The sequence below is a fragment of the Hyposmocoma kahamanoa genome, unplaced genomic scaffold (assembly GCF_003589595.1).
Source record: "Hyposmocoma kahamanoa isolate Upper Pololo Valley unplaced genomic scaffold, ASM358959v1 76, whole genome shotgun sequence".
NCBI classification, from domain to species: Eukaryota; Metazoa; Arthropoda; class Insecta; order Lepidoptera; family Cosmopterigidae; genus Hyposmocoma; species Hyposmocoma kahamanoa.
Genome location: NW_020653900.1, coordinates 12,933,903 through 12,958,270, shown reverse-complemented (window position 1 = coordinate 12,958,270; position 24,368 = coordinate 12,933,903). Strand labels below are relative to the sequence as shown.

General features: G+C 35.5%; 1 protein-coding gene across 1 annotated transcript in view; it reads left to right on the top strand.

Annotated features, from left to right (window-relative positions):
• The first annotated feature begins 4,702 nt into the window (after positions 1 to 4,702).
• Positions 4,703 to 24,368, top strand: part of LOC113232527 (transcription factor LBX1-like) — a 127,692-nt gene continuing 108,026 nt past the window's right edge. Inside the window, exon 1 of the mRNA XM_026467287.1 lies at positions 4,703 to 5,111. Coding sequence (XP_026323072.1) covers positions 4,718 to 5,111 — 394 coding nt within the window. The 5' untranslated portion in view covers positions 4,703 to 4,717. The remainder of the gene's footprint in view (positions 5,112 to 24,368) is intronic.

Genomic DNA, 24,368 nt, shown 5'->3' with positions numbered 1-24,368 from the left:
TCAAAAAAGGAGTAGGTTCTCAATTCGACTGTATGTTTTTTTCATTTGTATATATATTACGCGATAACTCCGGTATTTGTGAACCGATTTTCATGATTCTTTTTTTGTTGGAAAGAGGGTACTTCCATAGCGGTTTGAAGAAAGTAATTCACCTCTAAGGGTGGCTGTTCACGCATGAAGATTCATTTTTATAAATAGCGCCTAAATTTTATTATAAGGTGCAATTATTTTAATGGTTGATTTTGCTATTCTCCAATTCAAGGCGTTTTTCTCTCAATATACTTTGAATAGTGAGAACTGATTTTTATTATCTCCTGTGTCAAGTCCTGCATAGTGGCGAACTAGGGGATATTTCAATAAAACTTGGCAAATAGACGTAATTCCACGTACTTTTGAGGTCGGTTGTTTAATACTCTGTACTGAGTTTATTTATTTGTAATGAAAGATCTAACAAACGACTAGGAGGGAAATTGTTGATTAAAATAATAAATGTAATAAAGTGTGAATAGTGATCTAAAGTAACCTATTCAATATGTAAGTGCATGTGCGGATTTGAATACACATATTAAGTGTAACTGTAAGTGAAAATAATGATTGTGAATATGTTTTGGTGTAATAAATCAAAGTAATATTATTATTAATATTAAAATTTCAACAAATTGGACAGATTTTTGTAACGATGTACGAATGTATTTCTGTAACGTAGGCTTCATATACCCAGAAGAAATGTGTCAGGATTACGTTTGGTCGTGAGTGTTGCGTACCTGACTTTAGGAAACTGAAGATATTGACCCTAAGATTGACCCTATCATCGATGTACATTTACGAGGCCTGTATTTTTGTCAAACAAAATCTAAGCACTTTAATTTAGTCAAAACTAGACATCCTACAAACACAAATAATAAGAACAACGACCTAGCAAATTAGAATTTTACTGTAGAACGATATTTGTATTAATATCCAAATTATTTATCTAATTACCAGACGCTCTAAAAGAATTAAATAGTAGACAATATAAATGAAATTGCGTAATTTTTTAGTTACTATGCGCAATATTGAATTGATGATTTTTTACTTCCTAATATAAAATGTAACTATTAATATTTTTTATTAAATTCTAATTGTTATTTATGCTATTGTATAAACATTTCAAATTCTACATTATGCCTACGTCAAAAGTAAATGAAGACGTGTGTAAATTATTTGCGTGGCAGGTTTTGGTGAACTGTACGATCTAACAATAATATCTAACAAATTAGTAATTAATGTTTTATTGTATTGTTACCTATATATGTTAGTCTATAAGGTCTGTATTTATGGATATTTGTAACCTGAATACGTAATCGACATTTTTAGCGAAATTGAGTTATCAACATGTCTGGGACCAGCGAAACTGGATCTACAACCCACACTACTCGTTTTTTTAAATATAAATAATAGACACACGCTTGGCCACAATCTCACCTGATGTTAAGCGACGATGTGATCGACGATGGTACGCGTTTGAGTTTGCCTAAAAATGCCTATTCACTCTAGCCTTGAATAGCCAAATTGTATTCCATTCCTCCTATAAAATAGGATACTTCGGTCCACAAAAATATATTCCATAGTTAAGTCAAACGGAAAAGGCTGTAACAGGAAAAGGTACATAAAAAACAGGTACAACGCTTCTAAATACTCCCTACTTATATACTAAAAACATGAGACAGAACGAAACAAAATGAGAATGGCAAGGCACACGGATTAAAGAACGATTCAAAATTTGAAAACAAGTGGCCAGGATCCAGAGAAAAGGTGGAATAACGATGGAAGGAGGTCACATCGTCACAGGGTATATCGACGACATAAGGATGGAGTGTTCCGGACCTTCCAGGTCGAACCAAATTGAAAAGTTCCTGCGCACACTTCCCGAAATGTATCCGATTTTTATATCTAATTCAGTTTCTGTTTTGTTGTTAAACAAAATCAGCGTAATTGACATTTCTCAAAGATAAAAAATTGGGTGCCACTATCTTGAAGTTACCAAAATGTAAGTGCGTCAGTTATGACAAGGTGGGCAGTATTAAATCATAACACTATAATAAAAAATTATGGCTTTCACGGTTCTAATTTTACAACATTATTAAGAAAAACATGTGGGATGTGACCATCATTGAAATAAAAATATAATTTATTTTACAACGAGATAGGTAGTGTATTAATGTGGACAGAGCATTTAAGCTATTTGTTATTGCGATGGTTGTGTGTAAAAAGTGTGTTTTTTTTTAGTCTGTTGCCACTATCATCATGTTGTCGAAAACACGTATTTGTTTAAGAAAGTCTGTGATGTGAATACTAAACTCTGCAGAAACCCGAATAGACTTGTACTTGACACTATTCCTATGACTGCTAAATGCAGTAAAAGTTGTTTAAAAATATGCGTTGACATATATAATAAAATACCATTTGAGATTGAACTATTACACTTAAGTTTATTTAAAACAAAGCTGTACAAGTGGTTAAATAAAAACAATTTTTATGACCTAAACGAAATATTTGACAGGAAATTGAGAAGTAAGATTTTATCTTGAAGGTTGACATGTTTGTGACATTTTTTTATTATTGTGTTGTGGTAGTCTGATTGATATTATATATAACTAGACATTTGCATGCTATTTAATATATGCGAAACATGTTTGTACTGGCACTGTCTCTTATAACATTTTTATTATTTTGTTATGTTCGTCCAAATACCTAGTTGGCATGCTGGGTCAGAGATACCTACCTACTTCTCGTCTTTAGTGGAAGGGACACACAAGTCGTGCGCCTGGGTACGTCAGCATTACTGCGTTCCGATTTTGAAGGGTATGGGTGCTGGTGAAATTACAGGCACATGGGACTTGTGTCTCACGGTGACGGGCGCAGTGGTATTGCCCCTCAGATCTCTGTGATTTAAAGCTCTGAGTGGCACTGCATGGACAAGCCTGTCGCTCACCTCTGAGCGCACGATTTGTACGTTCCCTCGCTTGGTATTACAAAACAAAAGCCTTCCCAGTTTTTTTTACAGATGGACATTTTAGGTTCTTTGTTTTGTAGTCTTTTTTTTTTAAAGAATTTGTTTATTTAATAAAAATATGATCTAGTTCTTAAACGTTATTGGTCGATAAGAACTACCAACCTGCAGATGGCCACTTCTGACCGCTGTCGTTGCCTTCTATACTACCCCAAATGGCTTTGGCATCCCTTTGTAAACAATATATAGTAAAATTGAGGACAGAAAAAAAGAACACAAATTTACTTCGAAATTTTAGAAGTAAACCGATGTATTCAATACTTTACATATACCAATGATTTTTTTTTATATCAACTGATATAAATAGAACACATACCTACTACCTATACGACATACATTTTGGCTTTAATTATTTGTAAAAAAAAATATTTGTAAAAAAATAAATTTTGCATTCCACCTAAGTAAAATGAACCGTATTACTATGGGAAAAATTTGAATTTCAACTGACGTAGTATCGACTCTAAAGGTGCTAAAATATCGACTTTGCTGACTGTACGTAGGTGTACTAGACTGAAGTGTAAACTTAAGCTTGCCGCGCACTGTATATCTTAAAGGTAATAAATTCCAAAGCTCTTTTAAAATATTGTACCACTTTATTAAGCTTGTAATTTTTTACTATATAATTATTAGTAATATTTATTATTATTACATAATCTTCATTGAATAAAGCCATAACCATCGGTCGTTATAACACGTAAAACGCTCGTTCCATAATTTCAATAAAGTAATTAACCGTGGAAACTAACTGCCATTAAAGTAAAGGTAACGAAATATGTAAAACTAGTTGTAGCTCGTGATTTTGTTCGTGTTATTTATGAAATTAATTTAAGTTTCTTATCTAGGTAAATTAGTCATCCATAAACTATATTTTATCGAAATTCGTTCAGCCCTTATAAAGTAATTTAATAACAATTTAATATCGGCATAATAATAGTTCACTGTTTAGTGAATTTAAACCATTATACGCAGCAACGTTTTCTTGTAAATAACCAACGGATACAGCAATAAGTCTGTCTGTGTTGCCACAATTAACCGATGAACTATAAATGAAGGAAAGTGGCAATTTCTCCGGTGACAAACGCCAGCTTATCGACGCTGAATAATGGAGCTCGCAGTTAGAGTCGCGTCTTCATCCTGGTAATTAAGTGCCCCCCACCGGAGCCCGCGCACCCCGCGCCTTCCCCGCGCACACCCGCCGCAGCTAAATTAATCACACCACGAATCTCGCCCCCCAATCCAGGGCCGGATTAAAAAGTTTTATTGGAGAGGCGACTGCGATAACCCGGCGCGCCTAGTCGCTTTACCTCCACCTATCACAATCGCTAAGCAATAAAGCTCTGCGCTCCCATTGGCCGAGCAGAAACAAGGCCCGCCCATGTTCACCGCCCGGCACAGGGCTGTCACCCGCCACGTCAGTCGAGCGAGGCGCGTCGACCCGTCAGCCGTATCTCGCGGTGGCTTCGGTGTTTTTGTGAACAGTACCTCAACGGACTTCGATATTTTTCGGTGACTGTTCTGTGATGGATCTGTGAACTGACGATGGAGGAGGAGTCTATGTCGGGACACAGCTGCTCCGAGGACGATATCAGTGTTGGTCGACCATCGCCGGCGCCGTCGCGGACGCCGTCGCCGCAGGATTACTTCAGACCTCTGAAGAGGCTTAAGATGGCTTCGGAACCCCCGGAAGAAAGACGAGGCGATGGCGTGAAGAGTTTTTCTATACTGGACATTTTGGCGCACAGTCCCCGGACACCGCCGCGTATTGTGAGGCCGTGGGATGCGTCTGGGTTTGAAAGGTTGCAGCGGTTGCAGCGTTTGGCGGGCGCGGCTCTGTTGGACGGAGAGCGGTGGAGATTGGCAGCACTAGGGCTGCTAAGACCTCGAGAGCTGGCCCCAGCGGAGTGCTGCGATTCGGCGTCGGAGCGGTCGTCGTCGGCCTCCGACTGCTGCTCGGAACCACGCCGTGTGCAGCCGCAGGCCACCGCACCGCACACACCGCTCGACGCCCTCTTCCACATGACCAGCAAGACCTTCGAGGCGAACAATGCTGATAATGGAGGTATGCCGCCTTTCTTATATTTATTTATTTTACTAGGGATAAAAACAGCAATACGCTAATAACAAACGGTCTTATTACTAATTTGTACATAATTATGTGCTACCAACAATATCGTCCACGAATTATACTAGGTATAATAATGTTCATGTTGCATTTTAATTATAACATCTTGAAAATAGAATATTAGTAAAGGGGAAATAAAGGCCAAATAAAAGGTGGATGGATAAGAAAGGTTTGGAGTACCTATGGAAATGACGGCTGATAGGGGAGTGTGGAAGAAAAATACATGTGGGACAAGGACAGGAAGAATAATAATAACATTGGAAGACGTGTTCTAAATGCCAAATTCTAGTTGATTAAATAGGTATTCAGTAATTCTATAACAGCTGCACTAAATTCAGTTTTTGATAGGTGTACAATGTCTAAATGCATCAAACGATCGTTATACAATTGACTTATAATCTATTCTTTGAGATATGTGGGTTTATCACATTGCGTAGCGTTGAAGCTATTAACTTTTGAGTACAAATCACAACACGAGCAATTTTCGGGACGGGAAAAGTTTAGTACTAAGAGGTATATGATATTTGTTTTAGTCTACAACCAAGAGTAAAGCTCTTTTTTTAGGCCTATCAATAGACTCATCGCGAAATTTATGAAAGCTAAAGGTTGGCTGGTTTCTCTCAGAGAAAACTTTAAGGGAGACTGGTATCATGACTGTGGCATCACAATACATTTATTCATATAAATAAAAATTTGATGTGCCCGTAAAAATAAACATAATTTCAATAAGAAAGAAGATATAACGTTAGAGCTAAGTCCAAACTCATGGTACTACGATTTCGTTTAACGAAGGTAAACAACTCTTTTATGGGGAACTGTATACGTTTTTACAATAAGATTCCGGAGCATATATTAAGTTTATCATTTCCTAAGTTTCAAAACTACATTAAAAATATTTTGATCGAAAAGACATATTACAATAGTACAGTAGAGTAATTTCACAAAAAATAATTGAATATCAATTCAATAAACATTTAAGTCATATTACAAAGTTAAAGACTACGTGTTACATAAAAATGTATGGAAAGACGACATGGCTCCAGATTCCACACAAATTTGATTCAAATTCCATAGCATTTAAGTTTATTTGGAAAGAGCAAGAGCAGTAGCTTAAATGTGACGTTGTCAAGTGTAAATTTATTGTACCTATGGAATAAATGACTCATTAACTTTGACTTTGAGTCATAATCAAAGTGTGGAGATCCCTCCTTAATTCAATTACACTTCTTATTGCATCGATTAAGAGTCTATACTTCATCAGCTCGAATAAATTTTTTTCCCCGTACTAATACGGTTCATTTTGCTTGGGTAGAGTGGCAGGGACACTGGCTTTATTTTAAAACCATTTCAAAAATGTGTATCGTATAGAAAATTGAATATGATATTTAAAAATCATTGGTATATTTAAAGTATCCATTGAAATACAGAGGTTTTCTTGTAAAATTTCGAGGTAAGTTTGTGTTTTTTTAGGTATCGGGTTTTCACATCTTATAGTAATCAGTATATATTTTTTCCAAACTTATTGGTTCAACCCTTGTTCAACCCTTGCACTGTTATGCTGATACAACCAAAGTCTCTTGAGGTATTATAGAATCTTAATTAAAACAATAGCTAATGCTAGATTTTATAGACTTTTAATCTGTTGATACTTGAATCTAGTCAGTTTTAAACGCTTAAATGCCTAATTAAGTGTTGATGAGTTTGATGCTTCTATCTACTTAATAGTATCTTCATGAATAGTGAAAAGATTATATTAAACGTTCATAAATAATAAAACTGGGATAGTAACAAATCTATTCAATTAAAATTATCAATTGAATAGCTTGCAGTTCGTTTTTAGTACATACTTGTACGAGGGAAGACTCCTACGCCGCTACGGAAACACAGTTAAAGTGGCAACATTCTATTCAATGTCAATATTATAATTCTGAAAATAAACAAAGCGTCTTCATTATCAAGAAGAAGCTTCTATAACTTGTATTAGAATTAACGCCATTCTTCTCTTCTACAATAATTGTAACTTTTTTATATAAAAAAAACCGACGTCAAAAGTGGAATTACATCTATTTGCTAGTTTTATTGAAAACGGTTACCGGAGTGTGCGAAACCGGTTTCATACTCTAGTTTGCCACCCTTAGAGGTGGAATATGTTTTTAAAATTTAAACGGGACCAATACTGAGGTAGCCTCTTGCCAATAAAAAAGAATCATCAAAATCGATCTACAAAATCGGACTAATCGTGTAAAATACACGCAAAAAAATTTGATCGAATTGAGAACCTCCTCCTTTTTTTGAAGTCGGTTAGCAAAACATAGCAAAGTACTTAGTAAATCAACAACTGTTTAATTAACTAAATCTCATAATCAACTTGCAAGGTAGGCTAGAGACAAATGTACGTACTTTAACAAAAAACTACGTACAAGGCCACATCTGCAAAATTACAACTTTTCAGGACAGACCTTTAAAGACTCTACGAAGGAAACCAGTCGTTAATATTACATACATGTACATAATTTACTATATACTGTAGGGTCTTCATTAATTCATATATACCATAGAGCTCCGTGTGAAAGAGTTCGTCCAGGGAAGTACTGCCACCTCACCTGTTTCTGCCGCCTAGCAGTACGTAATAGCAATACGTTTTTACAATAAGATTCCGGAGCATATATTAAGTTTATCATTTCCTAAGTTTAAAAAGTACATTAAAAATATTTTGATCGAAAAATCATATTACAAAATTGAAGACTACGTGTTAGATAAAGATGTATGGAAAGACGACATGGCTCCAGAATCCACACAAATTTGATTCGAAGTGTATTCCATAGCATTTAAGTTTATTTGAAAAGAGCAATCCCTAGAGTTTCTTGCTCGTTCTTCTCAGGGAGGTCAGCGTAGTGAACGAGCAGTAGCTTAAATGTGACGTTTTCAAGTGTAAATTTATTTCACCTATGGAATAAATAATCTTTGACTTTGACTTTGACTTTGACTTTGACAGTAATGTGAGCATTACTGCGTTCTAAGAGTAAAGGTGTTGGTGAAATTACAGGTACATGGGACTGGTCAACTTATGTGTCAGACGTTTGCGATTTAAAGCTCTGAGTGGCACTGCAACGTTATGGACAGGCGTGTAGCTTGCCATCAGGCGTACGACTTGGTTGTCCCGTCACCCGGTATTATTAAAAAAAATTGTTTCATGTAGTTCGCAATTATTTTATGACTCGTGTGGTAAAGGCATTTTTGATGTACTTGCGGGTAGGATTGTATAAGTAGAACTAAAGTAATGGACTGCCGTATTACAATTACAGTTACAAATTATTTATTGTTCTTTGTGGAATCCTAGAGTCATGTCGTCTTTCCATACATATTTTTCTAAGTGACATGACTTTTCAATTAAAATAATGTAGGTTTTAAACTTAAGAAATGGTAACCTTAATATATGGCCCGGAATCTTATAAAAGAATCAGTTTTTTCAACCTCCTTTAAAATAATTACTTGAGCGGTGTTGTTTGCTATGAGACGATATGGTAATGGTGTTCAAGGTAGGATAAAAAGGTGTTATTCTGGGCAAGCCAGACCCATCGTAACGCCTCATCCTGACAATAATTTATATTGTGGTGATACGTTAAACAGAAATTTTTCCCAATCATATTATCAAGCTCAAAAATACAAGTCGCAAATTAACAAGATTTTGGCACGACTTCGTTCGTTCGAGTTTCTTATTTATGTTTCCTATTATAAAAACAAACGATTTCTCTTTTTGTATGTCACGTTGACAAATGTTTATTTGGATTAATTGAGATAATGGGCACCTCATTCAGAGGCAATTGTCCGAGACAGATCTCGGAAATAAAACAAAAGGAATTAGATCTATTGTGAACTAATTCATTGAGTTATATTAATTAGTTTGAAAGATTGTGTTTCTCATATTGTTATTTAAAATAATTTTATGCGAAAGATTGTATCGTTTTCTTTTCTTCAGTAATCATCATATGAATTTTAGTAGCAGTAGAGTTTCTCCAGTGAAGTACTGCTACCTTATCTTGTTACTCGTTGCTGCGTTTTGTTTTTGAAGGATACTTTTCAACTTATGTCTTAGGATGACGGGCGCAGTGGCAATGCCCTCCGAGGTTCTTTGCGAGTTTAAAGCTCTTAGCAGCACTCCAACTGTTACGGCAGTAAGCGGTACGCCTGTCCATTGTAGCAGTGCTGTTCAGAGGTTTAAATCACAAAGATTTTAGGGATACTGCCATTACGCCGCGGAAAAAAATAAAATGGGTTACTGCAATACATTACTGCATTCCGGCTGTGAAGGGTAAGAGCGCTGGTGAAATTACAGGCACATGGGACTTTTCAACTTATGTCTCAGATCTTTGCGATTAAAAGCTCTGAGTGGCATTGCAACTGTTACGGACAGACGCGTCTTTTACCATCAGGCGCACGACTTGTTCGTTTCTTCACTTAGTATCATAAAAAAAGCATTGAAAAGAGATCAAATGAGGAAGTTTCGGAAAGGTTCAGGTTGGGAAGGAGAGAAGTCTTTTGAATGCAATAGAGAAGAGACGGACGAAAATGTTTGGGCATTTGTTGCGTAATGACAAATTTGTGAGTGTGATAATTGAGGGGAGGATAGAAGGGAAAGAAAGAGAGAAATACCACAAATGACGTATAGTGTAACAAATAAAAAAGAAGATCAAAGTAAACAGCTATAAAAAGGTCAGACTATGAACCGTGAGGAGTGGAGGAGGCTACACCGACAACAGTCTGGTTCTTAAATAAGATGATGAATGTCACTGTTAATGACACGTAAGTTGATTTATTTATTTATTTATTCATTTATTGCACCGCAATTTACGCTAATTTATATTAAATTGAATTACAGAAGTTCTAAAGTTGAAATCAATAAAAATAACATTATTAACATTATTCATAACATTAAAATCAATCATAATTAATCAAAATCAGTTTCAAAATAATAATATATTTTTAAAACAGAAATAATTAAAGTAAAATTTATGAAAACTTACCGTAACAATTATTTAACAATTGGAAAATAAAATAAATTAAAAATAAATAAATTGTTATAATCAAAATAATATTTCCCTGAGTACCCTGGAAACCCTGTAACGCCAGTGTCATAGATACATACATAGGCAGCCACAATTTACACCCAAACTCGCGAGAGAAAAATGTAGGCCATACAAATATTTCTCCTGGCCTGGGAATCAAACCTGGGACCTCTGCGTGGCAGTCCGGCATGGTAACCGTTCGGCCACAGAGGCAGTTCAATGTAATACAAAATATTCTTTCTTAACAATTTTTAAAAACTCATATAATATTAATATTATTTATTACGTATTACATCTTGTATTTGCTCTCGAAGAACTCTTGCAACGTGTAAAAACATTTTTGAACCATATATTTTTTATTAAAAGAATTATTGCTAACCTCATTTTTGATGGTTTTAGAAATTTTGTTATATACTTTTACGTACGATTAGTTCCATGAACGCAGATTACTGTTTGGCGGCAGTAATAGGTAAGGTAACATAATATAATAGTAATTACAAATTAATATTAACCAATCAGAAGACTCGTTATTATCCTTCACCTTTATAGTATGTTTAACTGTGAAACGTTACACGTATGATACGAAATCATGTATTTATTTATGTATTTTACAGTCTACAGATCGTTAGTAATCAACAGTGTACCCTAACACCGTCATATATTAATGTTAAAGAATAATATAGGTACATGCATTATACAACTCATACAGTTAATTTGTATTTGATGACTGCCGTCGAAAGAGATACTGCATTACTGAGAAGCTAGCGTTAATACACACTTGGCACCTGTCTGTCATTTTGTTTGTATATAAAGGCTTAACTTCAACATGAGATTGATGGCTATCGGTTCATTCTGAAATGAACGGTCTTTTGTGCTGATGTCACATCAACTCAAATCATATCATATGGTCTGTCTTTTTTAAAGACGGAGTAAAAGGACAGCTAGTGATTGCAGTCTATAAATATTATAGCGATTATCCACTGAATAATAATAATAATAACGCATACACTCAACATAGCCCCGCACTAGGGAAGCCCTATGTCGCGGGTGCCATGCACACACACACAGACAACCACAAATTACGCCCAAACTCACGAGAGAAATAAATGTAGGTCATACAAACATTTCTTCCGGCCCGGGAATCGAGCCCGGGTCCTCTGCGTGGCAGCGTGGCCGAACGGTCAGAGTTTGGAATCCCAAAGACCTGAGGGGCACTGCGTTGTGTCTACCGTGAGACTTAAACTTGACATTGTGCAAAGTTATAATTTTATTCAAATTAGTCTTACCGGGAATCAACTCCTCCTCATGCAGCGACCTCTGAGCAAATCGTTGGACCACCGAGTTTGTCAAAATGACAGTTGTATTGACTTAAGACATTAATGTTGTAAACAGATGAAATCAGAAGTTACTCGAAAATTGCTCAACACAGCGGCGTGAAAATCTCAACTGGTCAGCCATTACAGATCTAATTATCTGTGTTAAGAGTAATGTTTATACAATGTTGCCAGTAACCGTGGTAATTGACAGTTCAGTCGTTATTTTTGAACGCAATAGCGTCTTTTTTAGAACAAAACCATGAAGGAACAAGAGACAGTGAGAAGTAACTAACTTCTAAAACCAATATCTGCAAAAGAAATATGCAAGTAGTTAAACAATTAACTATTTTAAAAAGTGAAGAAATCATTTATTGAAGATTTTACCCGATACATTTATTCCAATCCTTTAAAACCAATATTTAAAAAAGCTTTGTAGTGTAGTTGTAAAGACATTAGTTGTAAAAAAACGCGTCACTTGGGTATGAAAAAGAAAAGAAATGCTACGGAGTACTATAATTCTCGCTTATAATCTGCCATGGCCCGTAATGGTTAAGAATAACCTCAAAAATTTACAAACGCGTCAACATCGTAACATGCAAGCAACTACATGATTATTTAAAATAATAAATAGAAAAAAGAATTAGGTAAGGTGGCACTACTTCCCTGGACGAACAAGAAACTCTGTTGCTAATACAAGGAACTTAGTTAAGTACAAGCCGCTAAAGGGATTAAACCATTCAACGCCTCATATGAGAAGCAATCATTGAACACAAGCTACTACTGAGATTACAATAGGTAACAAAACAGCCGGAAAACATACGTCTTGATTTTCGCTGTACTTACACAGTAAATTACAGTCAAAAACCACGCCCGAGGTGGCAATATATAAAACGATTATTAGCCATTTTATTGATGGCATATTTTGCATAATGACTCTATTAGATGTTTCAAAGTTGTTTACGCAACTTGATTGTGTTTTTTTTAATGTATCTACTGTGTTAAGCGTCTTGCGTCCCACTGTTACGTCTTTTTACATTTAAGATAATTATACATATATAGCCCCCTCTCATGTCCTTGTAAGCGAGGGCGGCACTGGTTCTGTGGCCAGAGCTTAGCTTTGTGCCTTATGCGGTTGAAATCCTGGGTCCCTAGGGGCCACAGGCGAAACTTCTAGCGAACGAGCAGTTGGCCACAAGGCTGGCAGTTATTTCCGCCAAAAAATAAGTTTAGCAATTCAAAGGGAAAATGTTGCCAACCTTCTGGGCACGATGCCCCAGGGTACGGCCCTCGAGGAAATTTTATAAACTTTCTTACTTTTTTGTGTATCTATCTGATACTGTAATATATATAAATATTAGACAATATCACATAGGTCACTGCTCTGTCTCCAAAGTAAGTAATTCTAAAATTTAGAAATTCAATTAATTAGCAGTAGAGTACCTTGTGAAAGAGTTCATCCAGGGATGTACTGCCTTACCGGTTTCTGCCGCCTAGCAATGATGTGAGCAATTACTGCGTTCCGGTTTTAAACTTAGCGTTGACAACTTGTGTTTCAGGGTGACAGGCGCAGTGGCAGTGTCCCTCAGATCTTTGCGATTTAAAGCTCTGATTGACACTGCAACTGCTATGAACACGCGTGTCGTTTAATAGGCGGGGAACGGCCAAGGAATATGTCGGGAATAATCCTTTATTATTCGTAACGTTTTCTTTTTAAATCTTGTCATTAAACTTTCTTCACTGTTACCAAATAAAAAAACCTTTAATAACATCAATGATCCACACAGACGGAATACTAACATGACTAATACAGGGTGTTTGGCTAATACATGCTGTCCCGAAATGGCCGGTTACGAGAAATTACAGAGCGGTGGATAATAATTGAATGATTTCCGAACATGTGCGGCGCCGCGGGCTGTTATTACAATGTGTGAGCAACTATTTTTAAATGTCATCGATTTTTTTTTAATAACCAATCATCAAGTGATGAAACGGCGATCCTACCTTTGCCAAATTATAGAAAAAAGAGCTAGTAATGTTACTATCAATAATTACCTAACAAAAGTAAAAAAACATAATCTTTACGTATTATTTTTCAATAAATATAATCACCATCATTTATAGACCTTCAAATGTAATAAAAAATACTTGAAAACTAATATTAATAAATTTAAGCATAGTTTCCCCAAAAATAAGTAAGAATTTACGTAACTGCCCTTATAAATTCACCATAATGTGTTTTAAATTAACTTAACACCCGTCGTTTTACGAACAATATTAACCACTTAATAAAAATAACGTCACAAATCAATGGCCTTTTAAATACTCTCAAAAGAAGGTTGAAGTTATTCAATGAAAAAAAAAAATTAAAAGGTCAAGAGTATGTCGGACACGGTCGAGTTCCGTAGTGATTACTTTTTTTAAATGAAGTAGATGCACGCTTTGCCAAAATCTCACCTGATGATGTTCAGCGATGATAACGGTACGCGTTTGTGTATTCTAGACTTGAACAGTCCTAACTTATAGTTTTCGGGAAACGCAAGTACCGTTAGTGTATTTTTATTTTGTTTACATAAGAGCTACTTAAACATATCAAAACTTTTGACAACAATAATAACACTTTTGTAGCAAAATGTCAGTTGTCTTGGCTATAGAGTCCGTTCTATTTTTTTTGTATAAAAAAATGCTCTCTCTCGTTGACGTGCCGATGAGATCGACTATGCATATATGCATAGCATGCACACCTAAATAATGCCTACTCACTCTCGCCTTGAGAAATAACTCGCGCATTGAATAAGTTTGTAGGCAGGGAATTCAAACGAAAGCACTATGGAGGAACATAACTGATCGTTTTTGCGTTTTCAGTAACAGTAGCTCAAAATGTCATGACCGTCGGTGCATAAAAAAGTCAGTTGTTAAGCAGTGATTCAAACATAGATATGAAGAAGTTATAAAAGTGACTATTTTGTTTACGGAACCCTAAAAGGATGAATAAGATCGCAATTTGTTGCAAAAAAAATCTATTGTTGCTGGCACACAAAAGAGGTCCAAATTCGAAAATTTGAAAGAAGTTGTCTATGCTCCATATGCGTTGATTAACACGTTAAACGCCAAACGGTCATTTGTCAATGAGCTGTGGTGGGCACAACACGTCTTGATTGAGGAAGTCATCTTGTATACGAACGGAAATAATTTTTTTTTTTCAACAATCCCCGCAGAGGGGCATTAGATAATGGTGTTGTATATCGTACGATTATTACTCGCGCATTAGATAAATGACCGATGTGGATCACGGATATAATTACGGGTGGAAGTCTCATTTCCATGTGCCTTTATATTGAAAGGCTTTTTGTTAGAGTGACAGGCTTAATATAAGCGCTGTTTTCATATGTTATGATGAGCAAATTGTGCTACTTTATAAAATCAGTCTTGTCATACTTACGTATTTCTTTTATCGTTACTGCTGACACCACAGACGTACCTCACAATTAATTGCATTGTTTGATTCATAATATTAATGTAATTTGTTTTTATGACACCAAGTGGCAGCATAAAAAAGTCGTGCAGTGTCAGCGATTTAAAACGGGAAGACCTAAGGGACTCTATCACTGTGCTCTTTATCCAGAGACACAAAGTTGACGAAATCCATGTGCTTGTGTTTTCACCAGCACCCTTATCCTTCAAAACGCGTAATCTTCACATTGCCGCTTGGCGGCGGAAATAGGTATGTTGGCAGTACTTCTTTGAACGAAATATTTCACAAGGAGTTCCACCGCTACCGAGACGTGATATAATTCATTTTTAACAAAATTGTAAGGTATGGATAGTGTTAGGTCGTGGAAAAACTTCCATGCCCAGTAATTTTTGTAAGGTACGATGTAATTCTATCTATTTCATAATTTTGCACAAAACACACTGTATGTTGCAGAGGCGTCAGTAGTGCGGTGTGTACTTCCCCTTAGTGACGTCACCTGCCTGCAGGTACATAAGGTCACATAAATATATCCACAATATAATGACATTTCTAATGCAACTTTAACTTATGCATGTTGCATAGTAACAAGTAATGGAATATTTATGAACTATTGCTTTGAGGGTAAAGGTAACGGCAAAGTAATACCAGAGTGGTTGGAGAAGTCTCATTAGTCTTTGATGAACCCTATCCTTTGCCTTATTAATTGGGATGATACCAGTTATATTATGCTATATATAAGTTGTAGCTTACAGGATTAATATTGGTAGAATAACGACATGTAATTATAGAGCGTGGTTGTAAACGTGGAGACAGGTCAACATCGTGATATCACAATAATATTTAATATATCTTTACAAGGGCAGGTTAAAAGTATCAACAACAAATGGACGTGCACGTAAAGGTTGAAAGGTGTAAAGAAAGCAAAAGAGGTACAGGAGCGTAGCCTAGGACGTATTATAATACCCTAGTAGCAGATAGGCGTGTTGGTATCTATGAAACCAATAAGATACTAGATTTTAGTAGCAGTAGAGCTCCTTGTGAAGGAGTTCGTCCTGGGAAGTACTGCCATTTTACCTATTTCCGCGGCCAAGCAGTAGTCTGCACATTACTGTGTTCCGGTTTTGAAGGGTAAGGGTGAAATTACAGGCACATGGGACTTGTTAGCTTATAACTTAGGGCGATGGGCGCAGTGTCAGTGCCCCTAACTAAGATCTTTGCGATTTAAAGCTCAGAGTGGCACTGCAACTGTCATGGACGGGCGTGTCGCTTACCGCAAGGCACACGATTTGTTCGTCCCGTCATTTGGTATTATAAAAAACTAACTATTATACAAGTTATTTTTATCTTATATTTTACTTACTATCATGTTAGTACATTTCTCACGCCTTGATATGTGTTTTCGATTAAATACATTTACAGACAGGGTGATCGCTAAAAATCTGCAAGAATTAAAGGATAATTTTACCTTTCAACATGTAACAACTTTTGCTAGTCTATCCCTTTGAAATTGTGAAAAAGATAAGTTGCTCCATATATTAAGGCTCAATTTATATTGCGACGAATTGATGGAAGCGAATTTTTGTAACGATATTGAACATAGCACAATGAACTTTACGATCCATTGTGTAACGTACAAGCTAGATACGAGCCAAAATCTTCTCGAGAATGAGGACACAATTGATCATAACGACTCATCCGAAGAACAGAGTCCAATGTGATTATATAGTGAAAAGAGAATAAGTACGTTACGAGAACAATTTCGTTATTCAACAATTTATATATCTTATTTCGTTTCGGAAATATAAAATCGAACAACGGTCGATCTGACATCCACAGCGAAGAACGAACGAAATGTACTATGTCCTGAGAACAAGTAGTCTTGCACATAGACCTTTGTTCTACGGATGACTCGAAGTTCGTTATGTATAACATCGTTACAAAAATTCTACCCCATTCCGTTCCGCCACAATATAAATTGAGCCTTAAGTGGAATTTGTATAAATATTTAATATAAAAAAGCGGATTAGTTTCGTGATTTCAGAAGTCTTGCAGCGCTATCGGGGTCACTTTGCATATGTATTCCAAGTGATCCCGAACAAACGAAAATGGACCCTGAAAATTGAAGTTATGTATACATATATTATTACCGGAACACACTGTCCCAATGAGGTACTCACTTAACGTATAGGTAAATATGACATTACAGTAATTACGAGATGTAATCTTTATAATCACTCGTCGCTACATAAAATACGGACGACATAGTGTCATTACCTTGCCATTTTTTTACAAAATACATAATTACCCGCTGTGTTGAATGATGATATCAAGTACCTAAATTAGAGGAATGTCATGTCTCGTTTTTTTATTTATATTATATGTCATGTGTTTTTAATTGTAGGATAAGATACACGTTTATGTTTACAACGGCAGTGGAAGTGTTAAAAAGATTTCCTGGCATTTGAGTTGCATTCAAAAACTTTAAGCAGACACCAAGAATTAAAAAAAAAACATTCTTTAATATAACCATTTTAATATAACCGCTGAAGAAAATTTAAAATCTAAGTACTGGCAGTATGGCTTGGACACCTGAGCCTGTCCTGAAGGAGGAAAAATTGTACTACTCCGTCTAACTTCATTTAGTATTGTTCAAGTTGTGAAAAAAATTATAATTGCATTATGTTATGTTGTATTGCACCAAATAACTACCACGTAAATATTAATTGAACATAAGGTGAGCAAAGGTGGACTTATCTCTAAAAGAGATCTCTTCCAGTCAACCCAAGCCAGTGAGTGTTTGCTCTGGTGTATGACCCTAAAATCATATGTGTCTTACATAAATAACATCAATATGCATACACATAAATATGCACTCATACATACACATACTTAAATATATATACAAAAAAAGATTATTCCAAAGAAAGTTCAGTAAGAAAGAATGACAAATAATAAAAATGACATAAGAATGAAAAATAAAAAAGGCGACATAAAATATAAAAGGAAAATATATTGTTATATTCACAAAACTAAATCACAAACAAATCAAAAATAATTTACAAAAACAAGGCCCACAAATATAAAAATTATTTAAGTGGTGGCAGCATTGCTATAACAAAACGAATAAGGGAAGATCTGTTGACAACTAGAGTCACTACCCTAACAGCAGTACATTAACAACTCTATATTATTCGTATAAGCATTCTCACCACTATATGACTCAATAGCGCTCTTTCTAAAAGTTAATGTGTCAAAAAAAGCCAATAAAATGGCACTACACTTGGTGCTATTATGGTTTATTATGGCTTAAATTGCTAGCCGCCGAGCCTCCTGTGGGGTCCGTTAAGGTGTCAGGACCGGCACGTCGGTGTTGTACCTTAGTGAAAAAAATATGGTAAATGGGAGTTCAAATTAACAGACGGGTTCCGTAGACTTATTTTGAGTCATAGTCTCAGGTATTACATATTTATTTGTTATTTACTTAGGATATTCCACATACAAATCAGAACACATTGATTAATGAAATATATAAGTTTAATACTTAAAGAACACCACAGCAAGCTAAAGCGACAATATAAGACAATTTAAAAATTACAACGCAAGAACGGCAAATTGTTATACATCGCATTTGAAAACCAAATACTGTGGTAACTCAAAAATTGGTAAAATTGAGAAAACACGGTTTAAAATTAAAAAAAAAGAAATGGATCTTATCGTGAATTTATTTATTTGTTTATGGCTTAGCTACAGAACACAAACTGTGAAGTTGCTTAGAGATATCATATATTACAATAGGAGTAAATTAGCATTCCTATGACAGCCACGCACTGCATTTGCTAAGTAACTAAATGTAATTACAAATTAAGAGTCTATTGAATAAAATAAATATATTGCACTTAAAAACAATAGGAAAAAGTCATATTACACATACATATTATAAACAATAAGATTTATAAATATCCAACATATTCAGTTTGTCCTTAGAAATATTTAAATAAGTATAACGACTATGATGGGAGAATATGTCCATATCTTGCACAGGTCGTTATGAGCTCTGAACATGCGGAAAATAGTATAATTGCATGAGACATAGTATATAATAATGTGTGAATGAAAATTCAGTGTTTTTTCAACTTTTAAATCATGTATTCTCAATTCCAGAATTTAGAGTTAAGACAATATTTAGTTTCACGTGCAATATATAAGTAATAAATCTAAGTGTAACATACCTATTTTAATTAGTAATAATTAATTATACAATTTAAGTAATAAAACTATAGATAATTTACAATACTATACTATACCTTAAATAAGATTAAGACATTATTAGAACGTTTAATTTGAAAATGGAACAAGATTTCATCATCTTTTGATTTTGGTAACCCGGCGCTTTGTTAACGCAGGGTTTTAATCGGGTTAAATCCCAATAACGCCCGTAAAAACTATTTACAGCTATATATTTGTGAATCGAATTCTATTCAAATGTTAATTATGATTACAAAATGGTTATTGCTTGCTTACAACTGCCCGTTGGATCGTTGAATCGATTCTCTTGAAAATCGAATCGTTATATGTATCCCTAGTAGTAAGTGCGAGTCTACAAGATGGCTCCTTTTTTGTCTAAAAAGATTTTTTACTTCGCAATTATAATAAGTATGAAATTATACAAAATTCCATATTCACTGTTTCTGCCTACGATTTTGAGCAGAAGTGGTTAAAAAGCCGGCCGCGTTGATTGGGTTTTATACCACAGCACATCTCTGCCTGTGATGCATATACGTTGTTATCATAAGTGAACCATTTCTAGCGTCCTTATGTATATGTTCAAATAATTTGTCTTTGAAAATATTTAAATAAATACCATGCACGACTCTTCGTTACACTTTCGATAAACGTTGTGCTTGAAGAAACTAGTGACAATGACAAAAAGACAATCAAATTTCACTTTTCCGCTTAATTTCGCTTGTTTAAAAAAACGCTAACAATGTACTGCGCAATTTAGGTAGTTTTCTAGGCCAAAGTTTTGAAGAATATCAGTATCAAAAATATAATCAATTTTAAAAGTAGATGATTTGGAACCCTAAATAGAAAAAAAAAGCGTGCAGCAAAAAGTCGGCTCCCGCCATTATAATACGTATTAGGGAGCTTTTACACCAAATAATTCCAGTTTCGGGGTAGAATCGCTGACTAATTGACAATGAATAGGGGTCTTTATTGGATTTAATCGATCGACTTTAAAAACTAATTCGGAAACGATTTAGGGAGAAAAAAACAACTGTAAAAAAATCTATGTAATTTTGTATTGCACACTGTATTAAACTGCTGGGTTTATTTATTTATTGCAGTTCATGTGTAAGTATTCTTAATAATACCACGTTACATAGATTAAACATATGATACAGAGACAAACCGTGTTCTAGTTTTTCTTTTTTTACGTATATATGTTACACGATAATTCGTGGACCGATTTTAATGATTCTTTTTTGTTAGAAATGGGTACCTCAGAAGTGGTCCTATTTAAATTTGAAGAAAATATTCAACCTCTAAGGGTGGTAAACTAGGGGATGAATGACTTTTCAGGTCGGTTTTTTAGTACTCTGTACTGAGAATATAATCTACATATTTAAGTCAAGTCTCCGGAGAAGAAGTGGGAAAAATTATTTTTCTAGTCAAATGATTTAGGTAATTGTGCAGTACACTTGGGTGACTAACTATACTCTAACATTATATATGGTCAAACTTATCTTGCTTTACCTATTTCTACCGCCAAGCAGCAATATCAGCATCACTGTGTTCCGGTTTTGAAGGGTAAGGAAGCCGATCAAATTACAAGCACATGGGACTTGTCAACTTATATTATCTCAGTGTGACGGGCGCAGTGGCAGTGGCGATTTATAGCTCTGTGTGGCACTGCAACTGTTATAGACAGGCGTGTAGCTTGCCATCAGGCGCACGAGTTGTTCGTGGTAATAATAATTTTACTTTATGCCCTTTAGGTATTGTGGTATATAATTTGATGTTTTTTAACGTGGCATCTAACTTTATTGCCATATTAAAGACAAGGTTCCCGCTGTGTACTCGTAAGAGCAATCCATTGGATTCTGTTCATAGATACAGCCACATCAATAACATACTAACGCGGAAAAAAAACGGAAAAAACAATCTTATTACGAACAGAATAGTACATAATTTTCCTCTAATTACCTAGTAGTGGCGTCCATAAAACGTATTAATAAGAACGTATAAATTAATTAGCTTAATTAATAGCGTCTAAAATTACCACAGCGCGTACGTTGGATGTATAGTCAGCTGTTTAGCCAGTTCTTCAAGCTTCAAATTTTGACTCCTATGTAATAGTACATTATTGCAGAGGCCGAGAAGTAAGGGATTGCTGGACGAGTATGAGTTACAAGGACAAGTGCCAGCGAGGCCATGTATTAATACGAGTCAGGCAATCCCCGTTCCCGCCGAGGCATGTATAGAATTTTTCTCAAACAATGCGAGGAAATAATAAAAGGCAAAAGAGAGGAAGATGTACAATAGAAAAAGTAAAAAAATATAATTATGCAATACAATCGTATCTAAAAGAAAATGATTTTTTTCCAGGCACATTAATACGTAGTCTGATAAACTTCTGCTAATGTGTTTGAACGTATATCTATTATAGTACTTTCGTTATTGCTTTTCTCACTATTCTCGCGACCAAAATACAAAAAAGACGACAAAACAAAAAATTACCAAAGCACTTTAGTTTAAATGTTAGCGCCATTTTCTTTTTTTTGAAGTAAGCGGTACAGGTAGGTATTTTTAATTCTCGCTATTATGAACACTGGGCAGTTGGTTGTATGAGTTTTTCTTTTGTTTAGATAGTTCATAGCTAGTAGGTACATTTAAAAGTTTAGAGAAGAGGACAGTAATGGATATTCATACTTTTGCTGGCCTTGGCCGGGAAGTAACGCATAGTCCATTTGTGACAAACTTTCCGTGTTCGTTTTTTGAAAGTATTGCAAACATTTTCATTCATTTCATTTTTAAGCCATTACTGTCCCACTGCAGGGCAAAGGCCTCCCTACCCTTTTTCCACTCTTCGCGATTTAACGCCGCTTCCGGGTTCTTCCACGGCTTCGTTTTGCGTTTAGTGGGATCCACTCTGTGGTGGTCTTTGCCCACACCTCGTTTGACATGCGGCAGACATGTCTGGCCCAGTCCATTTTAAGCTCGCGGCTTTACAACCAAAGTCAACGATTTGTGTTTTGGAGTGCAGTATGCTATTTCGCACGCGGTCTGACAGTTTTGCTTCCAAGATTCTCCGCTCCATTGCTCGCTGACATACCCTTAATGCGAACTTCTGACGATTTGTCAAAGACCAAGTTTGAGCACGGTAAGTAAAAACGGGATGAATGCTAGGATAGTGGTAATTTTCCCTTCATTAGGATTTTTATTGACCAAAAAAATTCTAAAACAATGCTAAATTTGCCTATAAGAAATTGCTTCATAAATGTGCTTTAAAGTGTGTTTAATTTATTTCATTTTTATAGTAAAGTGCAAGCTGCAACTAAAACAAAATGGCGGATTCTATATTTGTACATATGGCCAACCGCATTCAAGCCTTATAGACGTTTGGACTATTTTAACATGAACATTGGCGTCAAAAGTAAAATTTCAAATTAAATTTCATACACAAATTCTGAAAAAGTTAAAGTTGCAAGCCCGGATTCAAACTCACGACTCTTTGCTTGAGGATCAGTAGGTCAAACCGTTGCGCTACTGCATCTATATGCCACCATATATTTCTCACTACAGAGCACAGGTGCCTATATAATTTTTTTACGTCCACGCCTGAAGATAAAAGACACCCTCTTCACTAAATAACAGTGCTGTATAAAAACTTCAACAGCATACTAATTTGATTTCCAAACAAATTTACTAATTCATAAAGGTGCACCTTGCATGTTGTTGTCTCTTTCACTCCCGTCGTGCTGGAGAGGGACAGGTGTAGGTCAGTGAGTTAATTTAATTATTATCCTATCTGTTGTCCATCTGTGATAGAGGTTGTAGTTTGTATCGTGAAATTATAGTTCGTTTTAAAAATTAGAGTGCGCGATTTTTTATAATGACGTCGGGATGAAGGCCTCACGTCGAAGATAGGTCAGAACTCTTGAAAAACGCATTGGTCAGCATTGGGGTCTATTTATTTATTGTACAGCTTTATTTTGACATAATTGCTCTTTTCGTTGGAACTTAAAGTGTTTTTTATATAGTATGAAATGATGGGACGAGCAAGTCGTGCGTGCATCTGATGGTAAGCTACTGTCCATAACAATTGCAGTGCCACTCAGAGATTTAAATCGCAAAGATCTGAGGAGTTGATAAGTCCCATGTGCCTGTAATTTCACCAGCACCCTTACCCTTCAAAACTGGAACACAGTAATGCTAACATTACTGATTGGCGGCAGAAATCGGTAAGGTGACAGTACTTCCCTGGACGAACTGTTTCTCAAGGAGCTCTTCTGCAACTAAACTTGTCAACTTATGTCTCATGGGGACTAACGCAGTGGCAGTGCCTCTCAGATCTTTGTGCATTTAAAGCTCTAAGTAACACTGCAACTGTTATGCACAGGCGCGTGCCGATTACCACCAGGCACTCGACTTCTTCGTCCTGTTAATTGGTGTCATACCAAAAAACATATAACTTTTGCGTACTCGAATGACAAAAATCCTCGGCAGACCCGTTTGGTATTTTTAGATTGTTTCTACTTACGATATTTGAAATAAATATCATAAATAATAAATGTGAATAAATGCCTATTTAACTTTATTCCTTCTCGTTCTTCTGAGGAGAACCTGCCTTATGTACCAGTAATATTGTTAATCAATGTGACAATTTGAAATGTAGTCTACTGACAAATGAAATAAAGTTAAACTTTCTTCAGACCTGTGCCCAGTAGGTAAGCAGGACTAATTGTATAAACACTTGCTGCAGACCTCCTGTGGACTTTTTAATTTTTATATTGTTGACTTTTTATGAATAGCATTTATTGCTAGTGGCAATTAATTTTAGTTACAGTAACATATCGCTGCCTTTATACAATAACGCAGTATTTATGCAATAACGCAGTATTTATACAATAACGCAGTATTTCAGAATACTTCGATTTTGAATTAAACATATAGCGGCAAGCAGAGCAAGCGAAAACTTATTGTGAATATAGTACCCATCTACGTATAAAAGTCTTATTGATAAATATATGCAAATAATTATTTATGAGAAGCAACCCCTAGAGGTTATTCTCAGGGGAATCAGCACTACGAGTGAGTAGTAGAATTTAATCGAAGTGTA